Here is a 23403-nt window from a genome sequence, read left to right as displayed (position 1 = left end):
GTAATGCTTGTTTACTAGGGCACCACTCTAGCAGTCCTTACTGATAAGCTTATGATCCCACCACCGTTATTATTTTAAAAAAAGAAAGATAGACCCAAAACTTGACTTGAACCAACCCGACCCGACCCGAGCAGGATTTTTTGCTTCGGGTCGTATGCTTTTGGGTCAGGTCGGAGCACACACCCCTTATGATTTGGGTCGGGTCAGGTGACATTAAAACCCGACCCGACCCATTGACACCCCTAGGTGGTATCTCTATCCTATGGAATAACCCAAAGAAATATACGATGACAGGGATCTTGTGGGTGCTCAAAATTTTATATGACACTCTTGTAAAATCTGGACCTTTGGTGGGTCTGTGTTTTTGGGAAGTACCTAAAAAATTTCTGCTTCACTAGGCCCCTCGGGCTAGTTCATTATTGAACTGCTGATTAAACAATGTTTATGTACCTCACTGAGAGAGAGTCATCCTTGTAGTTTCAAGGAAACTACACTTTGTATTTTAGCTATGTGTGCATATTGAAGCCATGCAAGTTCCACATGCAAAGCAGTGGAAACTCTCCATGCTTAACGCAACTCCTCCATTTGACCTAAAAGAAAACCTATCTCCTCCATCACGCAGCTTACGACCTGTGCAACAAAGCTAGGATTTCTGCTTGCAACAGTGAGGAATCGTGGATCTCCTTGGTGAAGCCATCAATGATCACACCATTTGAATTGCAAAAGATCCCTGTGACCGAGCTTGGCGTCTCTCTGTCCACATTCAACTTCAAAGATTGGCTGTCCGGTGGCTCCCATCTCACAGGTACAGGCGACAACTTAGCTTTTCCTTTTCTTGTTCTTAGATTCCATCAGCTGAGACTTTGGCTTTGTGCTTTGGCTGCTTCGACAATGGCATCTGGTTGTGGGGCCTTGCCTTGAGAATTCCGATTGTTCCTATTTTTCGTAACCCGCTTTGCCCAGAGCACTTTTGCTATAAATCCTTCTTCTGGTGAGTTCGGTTTTGTTTCAAAAAATTCTGCCAGCCACTTGTCCATTCTAGTTGTTGTTCTTGTGTTGTTACTAAGGTTGAGGCATGAGTTTGACCAGATGTTTTGGGTCCATTTGCAGAAGAAAAACAGGTGTTCAATGGTATTTGGATGTTTCCAGCATAGAGGGCATAAAGGGTCGGGTAATATTCTTCTCTTGAACATATTTTCCTTTGTTGGTATTGCATCTTGACATAAGCTCCATAGGAAGATTTTTAGTTTGTGGGGATAAATAGAGCCCAAAAATGAGGAAATCATAAAATTTCTGTAATACTATTCAACAAGTGCATATGGACACTTGTTCTTAGGCAATTGATGATAAATCCTTGTTCATTTTTATTGTTGTGTTAATTTTTGCTTTGCTTAACTAAAAATGAAATAAAGAAGAAGAAGAAGAAGAAGAAGAAGAAGAAGAAGAGGAACATGTTAGATCTTGGAACTGACCCTGGAACTTGTAATAGGGTAATTTCCAGGTTCTGATGGGTACTTTCCAGGTTCTGAAAAATAAGGAACCTATACTCGAGGGTAGGTTCTAGGTTTCAGGCGGAACTTGAAACCTCTCACTCCTAGTGTAAAATGTTGGTCATGGTTTGAGATTGGTGACAATATATATTCTAACTCCCCTTCTGAAACCCCCATTTTTAGAGAGCCATGGAGTCTAAGCTGTATGAAGCCATAGTGGAAGGAAATGTCCATTCGTTGCTTGCCCTACTTAGTAAAGATATGTTACTTTTAGATAGAACTATGGTTGGAAATCAAACCGAAAGTCCTTTGCACATTGCGGCGATGCTGGGACACTTGGGATTTGTAGAAGAGGTCCTAGCTTGGAAGGTTGAAATGGCCAAAGAGCAAAATTCTCAAGGATCGACCCCTCTTCATCTGGCAGTGGCAAAGTGGTACTTCCACATAGTAAAAAACTTGTTAAGAGTTGATCCTAAAGTGTGTATCTTCCATGACAAATACGGAAGAAACCCACTTCATGTCGCAGCTATGAAAGGCCACGTTGACATCTTGGAACTATTGGTTTGAGTGAAACCCAGTGCAGCCTGGGATATCTTGGAAAATGGCCAGACAATTATGCATATATTCGTGAAGAACAACAAACTTGAGGTTTTGAAGCTGTTGGTTGATATTTTGGACGATGAGCAATTTATCAACTCGAAGGATGAAGATGGGAACACAATTCTTTATCGGCTGCTGCTGCTGATAGACAAACCAAGGTATGTTCATACAATGACACTTGAGGTACTATGCACATTTAGTGGAGCAAATATTAAGTGATTTTGAAGTGTCACGTCAGTTGTTGCCTTGGTGTGCATTTTTTAAGTCATGGCATGCAATAAGATGACATGAGTCTGCTGAAAAAGACTAGTAGCAAAGTTAATTCTAGAAAATTATAAAACACAGGCTCGTTCTCTTCAAAATTGACCTTGGTTCATTTTGGTGGTAATCATCTACAGATTGTACTCTTCCTGAGTAAAAAATGAGTTAACCTAGAAATTACGAACTACAAAGGTTTCTCAGCTCTCATCCTATCAACAAAAGGTGGAAGAATGAAATCGAAGATTGTGGATAATGTGTTCACAACTTTACATCCACCCGGAGGAAAAGAAAACGGAAATGAAAGAAAGAAAAAGTGGCAAAACAGTACGCACAAGATGCTTAATGTCGTGGCGGTTTTATTAGCTAGCATGACATCCCAAACATGGATCAACTTACCTAACAAAATTTGGGAGGGCAGAAAAAATCATGTAGCACATACTAGGGGCGACTTGCCAATGGTTAAAAGGCTATGGAATTTGGACAAGCTTTTCATGTAAAGTATCGTGATAAGCTTCGCCACATCATTTACCATAATTCTATTATTGGCAAGTTTTTCGTTAAAGCAACAGATCCTCATAAGGATTGCGATATTTACCACGTGGGTTGCGGTCATCTTCATGGAGGGTGCTTTATCTATGCAGATATTAGTATTGACAGAGGACGACGAAGGGTATTTTACATATGATACAGTTGAGACTGCAATGGAGGTACGGGCTGTATTAATGATTCTTATTTTCGGGTGCCACTTATTTGTCCCGATCCTGAAATGGTTACCTGGAGTCCTGAAATCGGTATTCAAAGTTCTGAAGTTCATCTCCAAGGCCTTGAAGAAACAGAAGCGAGAGTATCTTACAATTTAATGGCTTATGTCTCAAATACATGTAAGACGATGGGGTTTCCATGTATTGTGGACATATGTTTTACTTGATTTGATTTGTGATGCTTCCCTTTAAGGAATATTCAATGGTATTAGGACTTGTAATCTCGATTCTAGAAATAATACAAACATTTCATATGACGAAGGGTGTATAAATGAAGTCTCCACTCATTTTTACGTTCTATCTTAATCATCGATGATGTTCACTGGGGCCCAAGCATGTATCATATACTTAAAACAACCATAAGCATGTTCACATGGCTGCCTTAATTAGGAATCCGCAAAGGTCATGGTTGATGAAGGTACAATACATAATAATTAAAAATATATTTATGGTGCTCAGTTACTTCTGTGTGCAGCGGTGGCCTTCAATTCTGTACTCTACTTTATAATTGCTCAATTGATTTGTTTTAGGCTATCAAGTACCCTTCCGGTTGCAGGATTTGGTGCGAAGTTGCTTGCAGTTTCCAGGAATGGCATTGTTCAGTCGTTTATCAATGCTTGCACACTTACTCCAGGATGTCTGGATTTATCATCTAGCACACTACATAATTCCAGATGATGCTGTGGATTTTTTAGAATTGCTCTAGAAAGTAAGGGTGGGTATGATGTAGTACTTTGGCGCTTCAGCTATGAAATGTTCACAGTTCCACAGTTACTAAAATGTTTTCCAAAACCCATTGACATTCTTTCGATTTAGGCATATATACCTGTTAGGGTCAGGCCGTCAAGACTAACATGAGAATGTTTGTTGTTACCTGGTTCAGTCTTTCAAATTTATTTGTTTGCCTAGTTTTTCTTTTCTTTTCCTTAGTTGGGTTTTTGTTGTGGCCACTACGAAAGCTAATTCAATTGTTAAATCTGTTTGACTTTGGATATCATAACTTTATGTGGGTTTTTAAGCTGACTTTTTTACATCTGTAGCTATATGATTGATACCTCTATTTTCTTTGAATAAACTTATCAAAACATCTATATGTTGGTGATAACATATGATCTTCCATTAAGTTTGATAACATATTAATTGTATATCTGCAATGAGTTCCCAGGACCTATGAGTTGCTAGTTGACATCATGTCAACCTTAATTGTAGAATGATATGTTAAAGCTTTTTGAGAAAGGTTCTTCCTCTGTAGCAGTTCACTTTATCTTTTCTTCATCACTTCATGGAAAAGTAACTCTTATTTCACTGTTGCAGTCTGTCAAATGTTTCTTTCAACAAAGTGCTTTTAACTTAATGTTTCTTTTGCATCATGTTTGTGCGCCCTTGTTTGATGTAGTTTATGATCTCAAATTTGAAAATCATGAAAAGCAAAGGACGTTTGAGACAATATATTTTGAGGAAATTCATGATGAACTTCTTGAGCTAAAGGCAAATTCCTCTTTTAAGAAGCTTTTCTAAATATACCAACTCATACATAAGATATACTGTGGGATGGCTGCTACTCTTTTAAAATTGTCTATTTGGTAGGCCGAGAGGTATGCTTGAAATTATTAACTGCTTAATAATACTTGCTGAGTAGTCTTAGTATGTCATGTCATGGGTTTCTCGCTGGCTTTCCAACAATATAATGCAGTTTGTGCTAGGATGTGAGGTACTGTAATGCACTAGAATGGTCTCACGAGTTCCTAACAACTTCTTTTCTTTTTAATGCTCTTTAGGGAAGGTTGCCTCTAAGAGCGAAAATTAGTATTCCCCACAGTGTTCATAGGCGTTAATTTCACTTTATTCACATTGATCATTGCATTATACGTAAGTATAACAGACTCTCGTCCTCTTATGTGATGAAATCTGCTGCTTGATGGTGGGAACATGAATTAACAAGCCTTATTAATACTCCTGTGGTGTTTGCTCAGAATGACTTTCTCTGTGGCAATTTTATGCTCAGTGATGAGGAAGGTACACATTGTTGCGTCGGGTGATATAATCTGTTTTTCATTCTTTCATCTCTATTCTTGACTGGCATGAACCAAACAATTGTTTTCAGAAGCATTTAGTTTTTCCTCCCATTCCTATATTTATTTTGTTTGCTTTGTGTTCTCTTGATTTAACTCTGACTCTGGGAGCAATGAGCATGCCCAAGTAGACTGGTCACATAGAGACACATGCATGACATGGTCGCTTGTGGCTTTTGCTTTCTTGCACTTATTTTTCTTTTCTTTTTATACATTGAAATTTCTACTCACTTTTCAGGAAACTCTACTTCATTGATTTTGAGCATGAGTCATTTAATTACGGAGGGTTTGACATAGGGAATCACTTGAACGAATATGCAGGCTATTAGCTAAAATGCAAAGGCTTTTAGCTGAAAGGGTTTTGTGAAAATTAAATACTGTTTGGTAAACTGAAATTTGAAAGTGCCTTGGGGAGTAACTTTGAGAGAAAAGCTATTTGGTAGAAGCACATTTGAACGGTCCTTTGGTGTGATTAATTAAAGCTTTTCAACATTTAATTTGTTTAAAATTGAAAAAAAAAACAAGTATAACAATTTTTATGGTTTGAATGTTGAAAGCAATCTAAAACATTAATAAATTTATAAATGAAAAAAGGCACATTTCTTTTTTGGCCTCATTCTACAGTTGAGGTTTCTTAGAACCTGGAATATCCACTTGATGGAATTTTTGTAGGTTCTTAGCAATTTCAGCTGCCACCTTTGGCATCTCTATTGCATGAAGCGGAAAATATAAAATTGACATGATGTCAACCAACAACTCATAGGTCCTCGGAACTCATTGAAGATATACAACTAAAATATTATCAGACTTAATGGAAGCTCATATGTTATCACCAACATATAGATGTTTTGATAAGTTTATTTAAAGAAAATAGAGTTATCAATCATATAGCTACAGGTGTAAAAAAGTCAGTTTAAAAACTCACATAAAGTTGTGATATCCAAAGTCAAATAGATTTAACAATTGAATTAGCTTTCATAGTGGCTACAACAAAGACCCAACTAAGAAAAAGAAAAGAAAAACTAAGCAAACAAACAAATTTGAAAGACTGAACCAGGTAACAAGAAACATTCTCATGTTAGTCTTGACGGCCTGACCCTGATAGGTATATAAGCCTAAATCGAAAGAATGTCAGTGGGTTTTTGAAAACATTTTTAGCAACTGTGGAACTGTGAACATTTCATAGCTGAAACGCCCAAAGTACTACATCTGGAATTTGTAGTATGCTGGATGATAAATCCAGACCTCCTGGAGTAAGTGTGCGAGCATTGATAAACGACTGAACAATGCCATTCCCGGAAACTGCAAGCAACTTCGCACCAAATCTTGCAATCGGAAGGGTACTTGATAGCCTAAAACAAATCAATTGCGAAATTATAAAGCATAGTACAGAATTGAAGGCCACCGTTGCACACAGAAGTAACTGAGCACCATAAAGATATTTTTAATTATTATGTATTGTACCTTCATCAACCATGACCCCCGCGGATTTCTAATTAAAGCAGCTATGTGAAGATATTTATGGTTGTTTTAAGCATAAGATACATGCCTATGCTCCAGTGAACATCATCGATGATTAAGATAGAACGTGGAACTGAGTGGAGAGTTCATTTATACACCCTTCATCATATGAAATGTTTGTATTATTTCTAGAATCGAGATTACAAGTCCTAATACCATGGAATATTCCTTAAAGGAAAGCATCACAAATCAAATCAAGTAAAACATTTGTCCACAATACATGGAAACCCCATCGTTTTACATTTATTTGAGACATAAGCCACTAAATTGTAAGATACTTCTGCTTCTATTTCTTCAAGGCCTTGGAGATGAACTTCGGAACTTTGAATACCGATTTCAGGACTCCAGGTAACTATTTCAAGATCGGGACAAATAAGTGGCACCTGAAAATAAGAATCTATACAGCCCATACCTCAATTGCAGTCCCAACTGTTTCATATGTAAAATACCCTTGGTTGTCCTTTGTCAATACTAATATCTGCATAAATAAAACACCCCCATGAAGATGACCGCAACCCACGAGGTATGGCAATCCTTGTGAGGATCTACTGCTTTAACGAAAAACTTGCCAATAATAGAATTATGGTAAATGATGTGGTGAAGCTTATCACGATACTTTACACGAAAAGCGTGTCCATATTCCATAGCCTTTTAACCATTGGCAAGTCGCCCCCAGTATGTGCTGCACGATTTTTTCTACCCTCCCAAATTCTATTAGGTAAGTTGATCCATGCTTGGGATGCCATACTAGCTAATAAAATTGCCACACATTAAGCATCTTGTGCATACTGTTTTACCACTTTTTTTTTCTTTTTCGTTTTATTTTCCTCCGGGTGGATGTAAAGCAAGAACACGTTATCCACAATCTTCAATTCCATTTTTTTACCTTTTGTTGATAGGACCAGAGCTGAGAAACCTTTGTAGTTCATAATTTCTGGGTTAACTCATTTTTTACTTAGGAAGAGTACAGTTTGCAATTGATTGCCACCAGAATAAACCAAGGTCAATTTTGAAGAGGACAAGCCTCTGTTATATAATTTTCTAGAATTAACTTTGCTACTAGTCTTTTTCAGCAGACTCATGTCATCTTATTGCATGCCATGACTTAAAAAATGCACACCAAGTCAGCAATTGACGTGACACTTCGAAATCACTTAATAGTTGCTCCGCTAAATGTGTCTAGTACCTCAGGTGTCATTGCATGAACATACCTTGGCTGTCTATTAGCAGCAGCCAAATGGAGAATTGTGTTCCTATTTTCATCATTCGAGTTGATAAATTGCTCATCATTCAAAATATCGACCAATAGCTTCAAAGCCTCTAGTTTGTTGTCTTCACGCATATATGCATAATTGTCTAGCCATTTTCCAATATATCACAAGCTGCACCAGGTCTCACTCGAACCAATAGTTCCAAGATGTCAACGTGGCCTTTCATAGCCGTGACATGAAGTGGGTTTCTTCCGTATTTGTCACGGAAGAAACACACTTCAAGATCAACTCTTAACAAGTTTTTTACTATGTGGAAGTACCCCTTTGCCACTGCCAGATGAAGAGGGGTCAATCCCTAAGAATTTTGCTCTTTGGCCATTTCAGCCTTCTGAGCTAGGACCTCTTCTACAAATCCCGAGTGTCCTAGCATTGCCGCAGTGTGCAAAGGACTTTCGGTTTGATTTCCAACCATAGTTCTATCTAAAAGTAACCTATCTTTGCTAAGTAAGGTAAGCAACGAATGGATATTTCCTTCCATTGCGGCTTCATACAACTCAGACTCCATGGCTCTCTAAAAATGGGAGTTTCACAAGGGAAGTTAGAATATATACTGTCACAAATCACAAACCATGACCAACATTTTACACTAGGGGTGAGAGGTTCCAAGTTCCACCTGGAACCTAGAATCTACCCTAAAGTATAGGTTCCTTATTTTTCGGAACTTGGAAAGTATCCGTTAGAACCTGGAAACTACCCTATTACAAGTTCCAAGGTCAATTCCAGGATCTAACAGGTTCCTCTTCTTTTTTTTTATTTATTTATTTCATTTTTAGTTAAGTAAAGTGAAAATTAACGCAACAATAAAAATGAACAAGGATTTATCATCGATTGCCTAAGAACAAGTGTCCATATGCACTTGTTGAATATTATTAAGCAAATTTTATTTTTTCCTCATTTTTTGGGCTCTATTTATCCCTCCAAACTGAAAAGCTTCATATGGAGCTTATGTCAATATGCAATACCGACAAAGGAAAATCTGTTCAATAGAAGAATATTACCCGACCCTTTATGCCCTCTTTGTTGGAAACATCCAAATACCGTTGAACACCTGCTTTTTTTTTTTCAAATGGACCAAAAACATCTGGTCAAACTCATGCCTTAACCTCAGTAACAACACAAGGACAACAACTAGAATGGACAAGTGGTTGGCAGAATTTTTTGAAAAAAACTGAACTCACCGAAAGAAAGATTTATAGCAGAAGTGCTCTGGTAGTTCTCGGAGAAATAAGAACAATCAAGAATTCTGTGGCAAGGCCCCACAACCAAACGCCATTGTCGAAGCAGCCGAAGCACAAAGCCAAAGTCTTAGCTGATGGAATCCAAGAACAGGAAAAGGAAAAGCTAAGTTGTCGCCTATACCTGTGAGATGGGAGTCGCCGAACAACCAATCTTTGAAGCTGAATCTGGACTGCTCGTGGGTGGACAGAGAGACGCCAAGCTCGGTCACAGGGATCTTACGCAATTCAAATGGCGTGAGCGTTGATGGCTTCACCAAGGAGATCCACGCTTCCTCACTGTTGCAAGGAGATAGGTTTTCTTTTAGGTCAAATGGAGGAGATGCGTTAAGCATGGTGAGTTTCCACTGCTTTGCATGTGAAACTTGCATGGCTTCAATATGCACGCATAGTTAAAATACAAAGTGTAGTTTCCTTGAAACTACAAGGATGACTCTCTCTCAGTGAGGTACATAAACATTGTTTAATCAGCAATTCAATAATGAACTAGTCCGAGGGTCCTAGTGAAGTAGAAATTCCTCAGGTACTTCCCAAAAACATAGACCCACCATAGATTTTACATGAGTGTCATATAAAATTTTGAGTACCCATAAGATCCCTATTGTCGTATATTTCTTTGGGTTATTCCACAGGATAGAGATACCACCTAGGGGTGTCAATGGGTCGGGTCGGGTTTTAATGTCACCCGATCCGACCCAAATCATGTGCTAATGGTGATTATTTCAAATAAATAAACAAGATATAATAATAATAATAATAATAATAATAAAAATAATAAATAAATAAATAAATAAATAAATAATAAATTTACCTAATGGGCTCCTAAACTAAGGTTAGTGAACGACGGTTTGGTGGTATCGCCGGAGCTCCGGTAAGGACCGGCGGTGGGCGGATCGGCGGAGGCAATCGGCGTTCGGGCATCAACGAAGAGGGTGTCGCGGGCGTTGCTGGCGAAGAGCGGACCACCAGATCTGCAGCAGCGATTGGTGGAGACGGCTCGGCGGAAGGCTGCTGTGGGCGTCGCTCGGAGAGGGGGTCCTGGTGCGGCATGTAGGGCGGCGACGGCGGAGCAGCAACGGCATTCGAGCTGGTGGAGCGCCGTTGGGTTGCAGTGTCTGGTGAGGGTGGCAAGGATCGTTGGGCGGAGGCTGCTGCAAGGTGGCCGCTCGGGTTCTGCAGGTGGAGCTCCAGCAGCAGGCGCTGGCGCGGCGATTAGGGCTTCTGGCGGAGCAATGGACTCGGATCTGGATCTGGCGGAGGCGATGCGACAGCGGTAGCACTTGGTCGCGGCGAGGGGTAAACCAGTGGCGGAACAGAGGCGGAGGTGCGGCATACGGCTCTGGCGTCGCGGGTCACTGTTGTGGCGAACGCGCGGTCGTCGGCGCTGGGTTGCGGCGAGGGAGCAGCGGCTTCACGGGGGCGACGGAGCTCGACTGTGGATTGCAGGCCGTTGGGTGGAGCCGTGGTGGGTCACCGCGGGCGGAGGCTGGCGGGCGCGATGGAGCAGAGGCCGGCGGAGTTGGGTGGCGCCGGTGTGGAGAGACGACGGCGTCCGGCGGACGAGCGTCGCAGGCACGGCAGCTGCCCAGGGAACCGGCGACTGGGGGCGCCGGCAGAGGGCCCAACGAAGAAGACAAATAGTGGTTCTTCTTCTCTCTCCACTGCACGTCCGGTCACTTCCTCTGCCGTTCACTGTTGCGGCTGTACCTACAGAAGCTTTCCTTCTGCTGCTGACTTTTTGCTTTTCCTCCCCAAAAGCTTTTTTTTACTTCTTCTTTTGTATTGATTTTCAAAGGAACGACAACTTTTCCTCTCTTTTCTTTAGCGTTGAAATTTTTGACCTAAAACTCGAGAAAAGCCCCCTCGATGTGGGCCATGTGTTTCTATTATGCGCCCCCGAACCCTATTCGTTTTAATTTATTTATAAACAATGAATTAGGGTTTTTAACCTTTCAAAGTTGATATCCACAAAGATTGTATTTCCCAAAGGCAATATTCGCAACATTCGTTTTTTTTTTTTCACTTGCTCTATCCTAAAAATTCATTATATCTCAAAAAATTTTAAAATTTTTATTTTCCCACAAGACAATTTTCAATCATTTAAAAAACATGGGCTTGGGGCCAACATTTTCGCTTCGTGGCCTTATTGCAGAGGAGAAAGGGCGTTATAGTGTGCAGAGAGGTGACCCAAGTCTACACGACAGAGAGGAGAGGAGGGGAACATCAAATTTTGAATCCCTTACCCATTGGACTCAATTCTCTTTAAAATGGTCATTTATGTGCAAGAGTACCTTAGTCATACCATATTGAGAATGAAACTTAGTATAAGCTTCAATTGCTTGAAGAAGATGAAAGGAAACGTGTAAGTATGCTGGTAATGATATTTAATGGAGTTACATGACCTTCAATGGCGAAGAAATGGAAGGACTCTTGAAAGATACTAAATTTTTTTAATGGTAGGGCAGGATGATTTGTTTTGCTGGTAATGATATTTAATGGAGTTACATGCTTGGCAATGGAAGGTTTCTAATTTTTTTTTTTTAATGGTAGGGTAGGATGATTTGTTTTAGCAGGTTTTGAGCCCTTGCATAAGCGTAAAATTTTATTTCTACAGAAAAAGAAAGGAAATCCTCCCGTGGTGTCTACTTTTTTCTTGCCTTGCCTACTAATTCTTCGCAGTTACTTTTCAGAAGTTGGTATCAGTCTTCACCACACTATCATTGACAATGGTGGCTTCAGAAAGGGAATATTGATTTATGTGTGACGACAAGTATTTTATTAGTTAATTCTTGAGTTCTTTTGTGGACTCTGCCTCTCCCTTGGTCTACCAGGATGAAAATACCGCTGGGTGCTACCAAGGGTCTTGCTTTTCTTCATGAGGAAGCAGAACTGCAAGTGATATTTCGTGATTTTAAAACTTCCAAGATCCCATTAGATGCGGTATGTAGCAAAAGTTGCATGACATTCTTTTTCCTTATTAATCATGTTGTTTTGACTAGTTGAATTCTTCCAATTGTTTACAATAATAACCAAAAATAAATTTAAAACAAGATTATTTATTATAACCCAGTAGTACTTCGGTTACAATTGGATGGGAGCTGTTGACATTTCTGTGTTTTGTGCGTGGGGGGTGCGTGGGGGCGCGTGTTGATGATGCAAGGGGGCTGTTGAAACTCTTCTTTCTGGGCTTGAAGTCAAATACTGCAAGCCATACATACACACAAAGAAGAAGGGGGACGTGCTTTATCTGGGATGCTCTTGTTGATTTTATAGTTGAACCCTAGAGAGGAAAACACAGAAAGAAGGAGAAGGAGAAGGAGTAGGAGAAAGAACGAGCAGGTATAGAGGTTGGTTTTGAAGGGTCTGGTTATGGAGGTGTTGATGTTGTCAAAGAAGAGAAGAGAGTTGATGGTGAATATTTTGATCATGATGATGTTGGTGGAGAGTATATAAATGTATTAACTATGTTCCACTTGTTAAGATTCGTTCACTTTGCACTCTCATTTTGTTGGTCTAGGCAGTGGAGAAATCTCTCAGGAGTGTCAACTCATTTTACGGTGGTGTCAAACAAGCTGGAAAATACAGTGGAGGTATGAAGAGGTGGCTGAGTGTTGCCATTTTACTGATCGGACGTCCCAGAGTAAGTCTTAGAGTGAATCTCATTTAAAAAGCGCCAAAGACTCTTAAAGCCAACACTCTTGTGCTATTTATTGTTGCTCCGGAATTGGCAAGCTTGTCTACTTGGATGAACCGAGTACCGGGTTGGATCCAGCCTCAAGAAACAACTTATGGAATGTTGTGAAGTGTGCAAAGCAAGACCGGCCTAGTATTCTGACCAGTAAGTTTTGAAAACTCTCTCTCTCTCTCTCTCTCCTGCCCCCCCTCTGGGGGGCCCCGGCTGTCTCACTGTGTGCACTTTCGTGTGCTTGCTGCGCACATGTGCATTAGGCCATGCCTAAAGTTTGAACATGTTAGATGGAGATCCCAACCGGTGCTCACGTGCGTAGAGAAAATGAAATATCTTGATTAAGGACTCCTCGCTAAATACTCTATAGCTTTAGTACATGATATGACGTGCCATTGGACAGCTAACTGGATTTTTGCTGTCATTTGACTATTTCTGCCTTTTCTCAAGTTGCAATACAGAAAGATGTCTTTCTTTTGTAGATTTTCATGTTCTTTCTGCATCTATGGCGCAAGATATAATTTTCTGAACCCGAAGAAATATCTGGAAGTTGTTCCTCTCTATATAATATCTGTCTGCGCCTGCATTTAATTTGGTACCTAAAAAGACACGTTTTTACTATGCAAATTCTTTTCTAGAACCCAGTTTGGATAACCTGGGGGGACCTTCTGGTAGCTAGTCAACCTGCTTTGCATGAAAACACCCGAATGCACATTTTTACTTTTATGACAGCTGAAGGCTACGTATGGAGGCTCGTATGCGTTCACGATGACGAGATCATCCATTTATGGGGAAGAAGTGGAGAACATGGTGCGGCGTCTCTCTCTCTCCAGGTGCTAAAAGAATATGTCAAATATCTGGAACTCAGAGTTTGAAATGCCGAAGCATGAGGTTAAGATCGCGGATGTATTCCAAGCGGTTGAGAATGCAAAGAGTAGGTTCACAGTTCATGCTTGGGGATTAGCAGACAAACCCTGGAGGATGTCTTCATTAAGGTTGCTTGCAGCATGCAAGCATTCAACGTGCTGTCGTGATTGCTAGAAAATACCATATTTTGACGTGCTCCAAAATGTTATCAGAATTATTTTCTACCTTTTCGTCATTTGTAGCTACAGTCCATTGCTCTACAACTACAATATCCACCGGCTCATCAGGGTACTTCTCAACTGGCATACAGATTAGCCTGCATTTAGGAACTTTCCCCATTCCGTATATGTATCAATTACAGTGTTTCTTTTGAATAATTGATACCTCCCTAATGAAAGAAATATTTGTCGTATTTACTTAATACAAGTCATATGCCTTTGAGGGTTTGAATTCCTGACGAAATATCATTAACTTATGCCTAATTTTCTGTCCTTAGCAGTTAACCGTACCAGAAAAGTGATCATGCGCTGTACTTTTAGATCAACATTAAGCATCCACTCCAGCTGCCAAATGGTTGTGAGAGTAAGACGGGGCTCAAAGAACAATCCTTTGGGAAGTCTTAGAACAGTTACTGCAATATCCGAATAAGTGGCTTAATCGGCAATATAAGTTGTGAAATACATTATGATGTTATTGAGGAATCTGACTTTTCAACTGAATATAAAGTTAGACAAATTGCCAAGAACTCTTTGCCGTCATAAGGTACGATACTCCATTTAGGACAGAACAAAAGAATTAGCTGATTTTGGGTCATCCCAACCAGGAAAAGACACAGAAGCCAGCAATTGCAACACATTCATTGTTTACATTTTTCAAAGGTACAGGGACTTACGGTATCATTATAGCACACCAATTCAGAGAAGTTGCAATTCAAATGGTCTTAACTGCGCTCCGAGCTGCAATGGCAAAGACTAACTTTTATATTGTGTTTCTAGTAGAGTTATTGTTAGCTTTTCAAGCCAGTGAAGCAAGCAAGGAAGTTGGAATTTATGAGCTGAAAAGAGGGAATTTTTCTGTAAAATTGACAAACTATGGAGCCACTATGCTCTCTCTTATCCTTCCTGGTAAGTACGGCAAGTATTATTCGCTCGCTACTAAAACACTGATTAGTGATCATTTTTTGGGTCGCATCATTAGGCGTAGCAGGGAAAAAGAGAGCAGGGAGAAAATTTCTCCCATGATTTCCCTTCTCAGATGCTCAACATCTTGCATTGTTCAAATCGAAGAATGAGAAATATAAACAAAGACTGAACTTGTGTTTCCCGTACATGGAGACGACTTTTCAGGAATCTAAACTAATCAATCTCATGGAAATGACCGCCAAACATGAATTTAATTGGAGATGGAGATTAAATAGCTTGACCCTTTGTTTAATTTGGTTTTCTGCCTTATCAGTTCCTTTTTAACTTCTATGCAATTCAGGTAACTTAGTTGATATTGTTCTTGGATATGATACCATTGACAAGTACAAGGTCAGGATCAACCTTTACTTCCTTTTTCCCTCATCCTCTGCAGAAAATTATTTAACTATGATGCAACTGTGGAAGCTATAATCGGAAACAAACTCCCTTATGAACACGTAGATTCTACAGCAAACTTACTCTCGTTATAATTCTTCAGATAAATCTATCGTAAATCAAAGCTACCTTGTGTTCATTAAACTGATGGAGCATTGCAGAATGATTCAACCTATTTCAGAGCCATTGTCGGACAAGTTCCAAATAGGATTGGTGGGGATCAATTCAATCTTAATGGAACTCACTAAATGCTATTTGCTAATGAAGGAAACAACACTTTGCATGGTACTCACCACTTCCTGATCCTCATAACACACCCCTCACCATTCGTCATGAGGATCAAATTTAACCAAATGAATTACTTCAGGTGGCCTGATAGGATTTAGTGATGTTATATGGACAATGAAGAGTTACAGTGAAGAGAGTCATGTAACTTTTGGTTATGAGAGCTATGATAGAGAACAAGGTATCTAGACTTGATTTCAACTCCCAGATCCTTGGTGTATACTTCAAACTCTTGGTCTAGTTCACTTGTTGGGCATACACGATCCTTTGATCAATTGAACATGCAAAAATGAATCATAACCTCTGCTCAACAAACGAAAAAATCCTCCAACATGCTGTTGAAAGTGAAAAGTGCTTGTGATTGTTATTGCCTCTCTCTGTCCACCTATATGCAGGCTTTCCAGGTGATCTTTCTGACTATGTAACTACATGATAATTGCAATAAACAAGCTGGGTGTGAAAATGGAAGCCAAGGCCCTAAACAAGGCCACTCCAGTGAACCTAGCCCTGCACACCTACTGGAATCTTGGTGGCCACAACAGTGGTGACATCCTTTCACACACTATCCAAGATCACTCAAGTCGATGGGCACCACATACCCACCGGCAATATCCTGAACATTGAAGAATTGCTATACAACTTCCTCCAACCACGACATATTGGAAGCAGAATAAACGAGTTACCCCATGGATATGATATCAACTACGTTCTCGATGACAGGGAACACAGACATCTAATAAGGTCGCCGATGTCAAGTACAGCAAAACAGGAAGAAAGATGGAACTATGGAGTAATCAGCCTGGAGTGCAATTCTACACGGCTAATTATCTGGAGATTGAGAAAGGAAAAGGTGGGTTTGTTTATTCTAGTCGTGCAGGTCTTTGCTTGGAGGCACAGGGATTCCCAGACTCTGAATAACCCAAATTTTCCTTCACAGATCATTAGCCCCAGACAGACTTATAAACATATAATGGTTTTTCAATTCACAGCAAAATAAAAAGATCTTGACAAGCAGAGAAGGAACAGTCTGAATAACTGAAATGTTTAGTACATTCTAGCTTTGTCTAAATTGATTTATGTTTTGTATTGGATAGGATATGCAGCAAAATTCCAAAGGAGATTAGTAATCAAATCTAGTTTGTTTCAAATAGCTAATGGCTGACCTAACAGGCATTTCAAATGAGTGCTCCAAGAAAACATGATTTTCACAAAGCCACAGAAATCAGTTCCCAGGAGAGTGAAACAGATATTCTCTTCAGACTTCCAGTTCAAAATCAATTTCTTTGGCAAACCCAAGCAGTAGCAATGACGAGACAAAGCTCAGCAACAGAGAATAATCTGGCAACCCAAAGGAGAAAACATGCTCCATGACTTTTAACTGTCCATATTCATACATCAAGACACCCACTTTTGCATCACCCTAAGTATGATCAGTCAGGATTTAGCTTGAAAGATATAATGCAACTAACCAAAGTAGATGCTGAGCATCAGTTTGTCAATGCAGAAACCAATTGCCCAATAGACTGCAAGCACTTCTACTGGAACGCGGCATTGACAACAATCAAAAGAGAGTTAAAAAACAAGCCTAATTCTACGGAAACTGAAAACCGTTCACCAAACTCTAACATGAGGGGTACATGTACAAGAAATTCTATAAAAACAATATCACAAGCTATATAAATTACGAAAATTCCAACAAACGAGTCCATCAGTCATTTGACAATGACAAAGGCGTATAAGCTAGGATTGCTTCAACAAATAAGCATGACAGAATTTCAGGTGTTACAGTCAAAGCTATAAGTACGTAAAATGGCAGTCAATGAAGAGTTGTGGCAGTGGTCTTCTTAAAGTCAATCTTATTGACCTTAGCTTCCCCATCAATGAGTTCCTAAACAGAGACCACTATGCGCAGGCCATCAATATCTATGAGCACAAAGCTAGATTCACATCATAAGTGATGCTGCTGTATGCACCATTAGCAGAACCTTGGTTTGTCACGACCCTTCTCTTGCTTGTACACAGTGAACTGGTGGGTGTGACCCGTCTCAAGGATATCAACGTCCAGCTGCCTCTGGAGCATCACTAGAGAGTCCAGATCTCCCCAAGGAATAACCTACAAAGCACCAAAGGAGACAGAGTGAGCTAATTAAGATCAATACAAGAAACTTTTGTGTCAACTAAATAAGACACTTCTCTTTTATTGGGCTCCAATTTCCAAGTGCCTTTCAAACTAATATAGTACTATGACACTAGTACAGGAAGCGGAATTGACTTTAATCACTAGCAAGCAGCAATAAAACTCCATGATGGGCAGAGATAGGTTCCGCATAATGTCATCTGAGGATCAAGGAAGTAAGATAAACTTCCTACCATGCACTGTGACTTGTAAAACTATTTGCCCATATCTAACATAGCACTATCACACTAGAACAGGAAGTGGAATTAACTTTAATCACTAGGAAGCAGCAATGATGCTCCATGATAGGGCGAAGATAGGTTCCACAGAATGTCTGCCGAGGAGCAAGGAAGTAAGATGGACTCCCTAACATGCACTGTGACTCGTAAAACTATTTGTCCATTTCACTCTTAGTTAGCAACAAATTCACCAGATTAGTGTTTTTATTGTCAAAACAAGTTTAGATAGCTTTCGTGCTTGCCAACTTAAGCTTAAGTTTCCCAGGACAATCAGCATAGAAAGGCAGTGAAATATCAACAACTTCCTGAAGATTAATCTAGCAACGTAATATCTTAAGCATTCTAAACTATACTCCTTGAACCATCTCTTCTCTGGTTTCGTGCCACCCATCAGTTTCACAATCAGTTGTATAGTTAGTGGTTGAATATCGATTAATGAAAAAGCTTCAGCCGCCAGGAACTAACACTTTCAGATTGCAGAATAAAAAAATCAAATAAAAATCTCTGGGCTTTAAAAAAAGAAGTACATATAGAGTGAAATAGTAGAAGCATCCAACCTGATGACCATGGCAAAGTCCAAGCTCGAATTGGCCAATGGGTAATGTCTTTGTCTCTGGATATCTAGTTTCCTCATCACTGAAAATTTTTATAAAATTTTTATATGACCTAGACCTAGATTGATGAACAAATCCCATGAAGACATCAACACCTAAATCACATCATAAAATTTGACTAAACAGCCAGGTCAGACAGAACGGAACACATTCAGAGTTCAGATTCTTAACCTAAGATCATAGCACAATTTTAGCATGCAAACAACATCGTATGATGTATAATATGTCAAAACGAAGGTTATGAAGATTACTAGCATTATGTAGTTGATCACATCGTGAAAATCAGCCATATACATAATCATATCGTCAATATCACGCAATCAGTCCAGAAATCGCATTTACACTATCAACATCCACTAATCATGCCTTAACAGCCATTGATTAACATCATATCCACACATATCCATCTCGAACTATCGTTGAGCATTCAAAATGATGATCCTAGCCCCAGCCATTAAATATTGATCCAAAAATCAGTATTAATGACCTCGCTTCATCGGATGAGAATCATAGAGGATAGAAAGCCTACATTTGTTCGTTCATGAACCGACGATCAAGTAAACTTCAGAGATGTCCGTCATTCAATGATGAATTGACAAAAAAATACACTAAATCAATGGAGAATCAGAATCCATATTGTTCTGTAATAAAAAACGAAAGAAGGAAATAGAACACTAAGCTTTGATTCCCCTACTAAAACCACAGAACGCGAGGAACGTAGAGTTCAACTTGCTTAGCGTTTCATCATATTTTGTCGATGATGAACATGCAATGGTGATGGCGTTTCACCATGGACATCATCGGTGAGGAAGCGGCATTTCGGCAAGGTGTTTGTCCATAGCCAGCTTAGATGCAAAGGCCATAAAAACACAAGACGGAAATCAGTGATTCTAGCGATGAATAGCTTTCGTTGAGATCCTCCTGGCTAGAAGGTTCTCACTGTGAAACGTGTTAGGGAAATCCCTTATGATGTTTTGAATATGACAAAATAAATCAAAAGTTACTAACATGTTTGATGGTTGAGTAATAGACTATGCAGATGATAGAACGTGTAAAGGATATTGGCGAAATCTATACTTGGAAGAACCATAAGATGGACTTTATGTTGAAGCTGAACTTATTCACATTGTATCCAGACTTTAAAGTCTATTGCATTCAGACTCAGATTGTAAAGTCTATTGCTCTCAGACTTTACATTCAAAACGAGACAAATTGTAACACAAGTCCTAAATGTATAATGGCTAGTGATCTAATTTGGATTCTACATCAATATTGATTTGATTGATTCAATCTAATTGATTGACAATTAGATATTGAAGACAAGAACTTTCTATACGAAGAAGCTCTACTTATGAAAACTAAGATTCTATTTGTATGGGCGATCAGAATCAATTTGGGATTTTACTTTTATCACTCAATGGCTATCAAATCATTTAGATACAGTTTGTCTAATGGGTAGATTGGAAGACGATCCTCAAGATGCTGTCCAACGTCTAGTTTGGAAGTGGATGAGTATTTAAGGAGATCAATGACCGATGAGCAAGTAAGAGACAGAGTATAGAATTTATAATTCCAAAATCTGAGTGAACTTCGATCATACACTTGTCTTTTGTGAGCTTAAACGTTTGTGATCGTAAGAGAAATACCAAAAGAGTGACTTAGTGAGATAGTGTGATCTACTACTAAGTGTTTGCACTCAAAGTTGTAATCTCTTATTGATTGCATAGTGGAATTCAGCTAGGAGCTTGTTAGCATGGAAGAGTGGACGTAGGCTTGATATAAGCCAAACCACTATAAACATTATGTTCTTATTCTCTTCCATCAACTTATTTATTTTATTCTACATTTATTTGCCAAGGATTATTTTAAACACCTATTCACCCCTCTTTAGGTGTTGTTACTAGTCTTTTCAAAGCGGAGAAATATAGGATCCAGAACTCCTTGAAGACGATGATGTTAGCAACACAATGAATGGCCATGAGCAACCTCCAAGATCCTTTGAAGATCTTCTTGAGATGTGCAGGCTTGAGCATTGTCCACAAATTCCACAAACGTCACCTTCAAAGATGTTCGAGTTTCATTGATCTACTTAGATATCTTCTTGTACTCCTCGTCCACTCCATTCATGACTTGTTGAATTGCCCGGACCTGGAGATCGCTAATCGAGGTCAGGCTCTTGCACTCCAGTGACAGAGTCGGGCTGGAGGTATCGTCGCCCTTGATTCTGCGAACTCCCTTCTCCCCAACGTGAGTGTACAAAGGGAGAAGAAGACAGCTTGGGCGGCCTTTGCTTTCCTTTCACTCTTGGGCTCATGTCACGGGTTAAAGAAAGGAATGAGAATTGGGCCTAAAAAGAAGTAAAAAGATGGGGTGACGAGAAAGGAACATTGGACCAACCCCAAGGGCTCAGCTGGCCCAAAACTCGCTGAAAAATGGGCTATCTAAAACTAGGCCTCATCTATATTTATAAAGTAATTTAAACGCGCTATCATTTTTTTGGTTAAAATTATGTGAGTTTCTAGGCAGGCATTCATGGCTGTATACCTAGAATTGTCCTTTGAAGGATGTGCAGACTCGACGCTCTTGGAAATATACGGACCCACGTACTTAACAATGGACTGGAAAATGGTGTGGAAATGGGATGGTAATTTCTTTCCTTCGGCTTGTTTGGCAGCTTGATGAGATAGAAAACTTCAAGATTTACAAAGTATTTGTTAATGGGATCCACTTAGTTAAAATAAAAGTCTGTGGGATTAAGGATGGTATCCAACAAATTCCAAATTGTTATATGGATATTTCCAAGAAATTTTATGGAAAGATTACAAAAAAAACTAACCGTCTTTACCTATTTGAGATTGCAATTCCCACCATATTTAATCTTAGAATACTATACTTCCGCATATGATACACTCACACTTTTTAAAAAGCAATAATTTTTTATCCACGTTTTTCCTAAAGAAAATTCCATGAAGAGAGAGAGACTCGCCAACACATAACCCACGTGACCAAATCAGAAAAATCCTGCAGCTTCTCTCTCTTCAATTAATTTTTTATTTATCTTTTTATTTTTTCCTTTTTTTCGTCTTCTCCTACTCCGCCGGAGATCCAACGCCTCACCATCTCAGTCCCCACCGTGGCTGTGAACACCGGTTGCCGGCAAAAACAGAGACTCGCCAACTGTGTGGGTTGCCCTGCAATGATGAGAAATGCAGGTCTCGCTTGGGTGTTCTCTTGGCCCAGTGAGGTGCATCGGCCCGACCTTTTCCTCTTTGGTACACACACACACACTCTCCTTCCAAGCTCGAGGGATCACCATCACAATCGATAATCATAGCCTCGGAAAATAACATGGAGGTTCGGGTCAAAGGTCGCGGCGTCCGATTTCGAGAGAACAAAAGAAACGGGAAAAGAAAGAGAACATATCATCTTAGTCCACCACCTCACCACTGTCTCAATCCTCCATTGTCGCGCTCATGCTCGGCCAATGAACTTGAGCCTCAAATTTCGGATCTAAGCTCAAGCGAGCTCTAGATGGAGCTCTAGATTTGCAATCGAGAGTGGCCTTGAGCTCTTGGCCAACCTAGGAGGAGTTGGACAGGAGGTGGCCACGCTAGAGGTCGGAGAAGAAGTAGATGAACATGGTGGCAAAGATGGAGGCGGCGGAGTCTTGGGAGCGTCGGAGGGCTTTGAAAAGCAGAAGAGAGAGAAGATGGAGAGTTGTACAATTGAAGAGGGAGATAAGTTATAGGGATTTCTGATGATGATTGGCCCAAATGTCAACGTGTTACATGCCACGCTGGCCTCACAGCTCCACCCAGGGCGCCTTACCTTTCTTAACGTTCATTATTACACTTCTTTGTAATGTTCTCAACAGCTATAGAGTGAGAAATGAAGTTACATTGGAAGTCCAAACTAGGAGCTTTTAATAAAAGGCATTGCTAGGGAATTGCTGCTATCACTAAAGAAAATGTTGTTGACACACGTAGTATATTTTCTATATCTACTAATAGTAAAGACATGGTTATTTGGATCAACGGTTTCATCACTATGAACTTTGAATTTAGATAATAGACAGTACCTTGCCGGGGTAAAACACAACTAAGTTAAACTCTCTCGGAGGAATGGGGGAAATACCAACACAAGGCCAAATCTCAAGTTTAGTAAAAAATGCATTATGATTTATTAGTACTTATATCAATTGGATTTGTGATTTTTTTGATCGAAATTTAGGTTTTTTATGTTGATGTTGGAATATGCACATAATATACACGATGTTGGCACGGCACATGCACTATGCGTGCATAACACACTTAGGGCACATAATTTTTATAAAGTAGCAATGTGATAATATCCTGATTGTTATTTCCTTTCGTCTCCTAGTGTCTAAAAAAACTTGAGCTACAACTCTTTTTCTTTTTATTTTTCTTTTCTGTTCATCCCTTTTCATGATTTGTCTTTCTTTCTCTTAGTAACACAAAAATGAAGCACTCTTTCTTTTTTTGGTTTGGCATTCTTTTATAATCAAATTTGGTTCCCTTTAACTCGAGTCCTAATCCTAACCCTAAATGAAGTGGGAGTAAAAGATTTGAGAAGAAGTGAGCTCTTTGAGAAGAAATGAGATGAGAAAATAATTTTTACTTACCTTGATAATTCTCGTCTAGAAGGGGTTTCTTAGCAAAATTCTCCAAAAAACATTCCTTGTTATGAAAGCCATTGTCCTTGAAAAACTCTTGTATGATACTGTAACAT

General features: G+C 39.6%; 1 protein-coding gene and 2 pseudogenes across 1 annotated transcript; 2 read left to right on the top strand and 1 right to left on the bottom strand.

Moving 5' to 3' along the window:
* The first annotated feature begins 1679 nt into the window (after window positions 1-1679).
* Window positions 1680-3211, top strand: LOC108960818 (ankyrin repeat-containing protein BDA1). The gene is made up of 3 exons (XM_039317011.1): window positions 1680-1924; window positions 2069-2273; window positions 2915-3211. The coding sequence occupies exons 1-3, from the start codon at window positions 1680-1682 to the stop codon at window positions 3209-3211; spliced, it is 747 nt and encodes a 248-aa protein (XP_039172945.1).
* An 8832-nt stretch (window positions 3212-12043) lies between these two features.
* Window positions 12044-16622, top strand: LOC104454792 (annotated as a pseudogene).
* An 819-nt stretch (window positions 16623-17441) lies between these two features.
* LOC104454791 lies at window positions 17442-20687 on the bottom strand (annotated as a pseudogene).
* Between the last annotated feature and the right edge of the window lie 2716 nt (window positions 20688-23403).

This window comes from Eucalyptus grandis, chromosome 7 (genome assembly GCF_016545825.1).
Source record: "Eucalyptus grandis isolate ANBG69807.140 chromosome 7, ASM1654582v1, whole genome shotgun sequence".
Lineage (NCBI taxonomy): Eukaryota > Viridiplantae > Streptophyta > Magnoliopsida > Myrtales > Myrtaceae > Eucalyptus > Eucalyptus grandis.
This window is presented reverse-complemented; position numbering and strand designations above follow the sequence as displayed.